Here is a 2,445-nt window from a genome sequence, read left to right on the forward strand (position 1 = left end):
CTGCAAGACCCTTTGAGAAGTCTTAATAACAGAGAGAAAAGGTCAACAAAGCGTCATATGCTTGAATCCGTTACCACTTTTTGTCTTCTCCAATTTTTGTTTCGACATGTGTTTTCCTGCGAGCCTGAGAAGGAGGGCAGGCTACAACAATGGAGATTCCTTCTGGGTCATTTCAGGCTGGCTTGCTGTTTTTGGCGTGCCATCAACTTTTTGCACGAAATATATATAAAAGAGAGAGAGAGAGAGAGAGAGAGAGAGAGAGAAAGTGTGTGTGTGTGTGTGATATTTGGCTCACCACTGCCAGTTTTGTCCAGAATTCTTGGTGGGGGAGGGCGGGCAGAGGGAGGGCTGTTTCTAAACCCCGCCCCCCCTTTCCTCTCCATCATGAGAAAACAAATCATGTTTTGTCCAGTTTAAAAAAGATCTAGACAATCTGATTTTTTTTTAAATACCAGTGTATGATTGAATGGAGTGTATTGGTCAGTATCTCTTTTAAATGGAGCAGTTGATTACTGTGCTCCTTCCAAGCCTACAAAAAACAAACAACCCCCCACCCCACCCCCCGTGAAACAAAACCACCACCACCCCAAAAAAGTTCAGGGTTTTTTTTGGCAAAATTTGGCAGCGTTGAAAATGGTAACAACCTTGGACGAATGATGGCCCTTTTTTAATTCTTTTACATGTTCCTAAAAAGGTTAGAGTAACATTAAAAATCCAGTCTTTTTTTTTTTTTTTTTTTTTTCAATTCTGTTTTTATAAAGACCTACAGTGTTAAGCAGGTGTTGCAAGGGCTAACGGGGAGCCACCTGGCCTGCAATTTCTTTGATCTGATAAAAGTGCTGTATGGTTGAACTTGCACGCAGATATGTTTCCCATTATGAAGCAGAAAGAAAAAGAGAGAGAGAGAAAGAGAAGAGAGAGACATCAGATCTCAAGTTTTCTGTTGCTATTAAGTGTTAACATTAGAGTTTTAAAAGGCTGACTGTGCGCCCCACTGAACAGAGTCCTTTACTGAAATAAACATCTGCTTGCATATTGAACAAAGAAAAAACTATCGTGTTTACTGAAAAGAGGATTCTCCCGTGTGCAGCTATGGCAGTTCTGAAGATCCACTGAGGTACAGTAGGCTTTTGAATATATTTTCTTTTCTGTCTTTCTTCCCCCAACGTGTGTGTTTTTGTGAGATTCTGGGTTTTAAGGATCAGCAGGCAGAAGACTGGGGCAAAGGTAAGGCCCGTTCGTTCTTGCGTCCTCCGTTCATATGCGCGTACGGCTGTCTCTCCTCAAAGCTGGCCCGCAGCACCACCACGCCTGGGCCGTTCTCAGCTTTGTGTCCTGAGTGCTTGTCAGTGGGTTGGAGGGTGGAGGAGGGATCTAAAGGAATGCTCTCCATGTTTTCAGTCTCCAGATCGAGTTCCTCGGTGTCTGGAGGCTTGTTCTCTTCGCTGTAGAAGAAGGAGACCTCTTTGAATGCTGGATGCAGCTCATCCTTAATGCTACCGATTATTTCCAGGAAGGAGGGCCTCATCTTGGGGTTGTACTGCCAGCACATCCGCATCAACTCAAACCTGGAATGAAAACAAAAACATAACAAAAAAATCCTAGCAAACTAAATACGCACATGCAATTTGATATATTTACATAAATAAGTTCTTTTTGAACCCTGGAAAGACACTCCATTCTGACTTTTCACACTGCAGCCACCAAATGCCTTTACATCCTGCCATTGCAAAGGTCCCATCACTTAATTGCATTGAACAAAAGTATTCATAATATGAAATACAACACAGAGTTCAAGTCTCCTAAAACCAGAAATACCCTCGGTGGAGTTACAACCTGACTCCCCCATTCCCCCCCATTTCGAATTGGCAAGTTTCAATATGCTATAGGATATGGGAGAGATTCAGGCAGATCATTTGCACCGAAGTTATGGAGAAGATAGTTTAATACATTTTAAAGGCCAGAAGGGACCACGGTAATTGTCTAGTCTGGCCTCCTGAACACCACAGGCCATTGACATTTCACCCAGTAATTCCTGCGTACAGCCCAATAAATTATGAATGAATTAGAGCATATATTTTAGAGAAACATTCAATCTTGATTAAAGAAAGAGGAAGAAATTACCTGAAATGGATAGAGAAGCTAAATAGACTGAGCTCTTTACATCTTTCACTGCACAGTGTTTTCCCAAACATGCACTCATTTTTGCAGTGCTTATCTGAATCGTCTCCAATTTTTAAATATTTTTTGTACATTATGGACACCAGTAGCACTCTCATCAATACCGTATATCACCTCTCTACCTCTACTCAACATTCTCCTGTTAGTCCTCTTTGCCACAACAGCACACAGAGATCATGTTCAGTCAATTAACTACTCCGACTAGTTGGCACTTTTCAGAGTCAACGCTTTCTCAAATAGAGTCCCCTGTCTTGTAAGTCTGGC

At 42.0% G+C, this 2,445-nt stretch overlaps 1 protein-coding gene across 1 annotated transcript in view; it reads right to left on the reverse strand.

Annotated features, from left to right (window-relative positions):
- Positions 1 to 601: 601 nt before the first annotated feature.
- The window catches only part of IGF1R (insulin like growth factor 1 receptor), a 261,977-nt gene continuing 260,133 nt past the window's right edge, over positions 602 to 2,445 (reverse strand). Inside the window, exon 21 of the mRNA XM_026648353.1 lies at positions 602 to 1,568. Coding sequence (XP_026504138.1) covers positions 1,202 to 1,568 — 367 coding nt within the window. The 3' untranslated portion in view covers positions 602 to 1,201. The remainder of the gene's footprint in view (positions 1,569 to 2,445) is intronic.

This window comes from Terrapene carolina, unplaced genomic scaffold (genome assembly GCF_002925995.2).
Source record: "Terrapene carolina triunguis isolate 2854851 unplaced genomic scaffold, T_m_triunguis-2.0 Scaffold67, whole genome shotgun sequence".
Classification (NCBI taxonomy): Eukaryota; Metazoa; Chordata; order Testudines; family Emydidae; genus Terrapene; species Terrapene triunguis.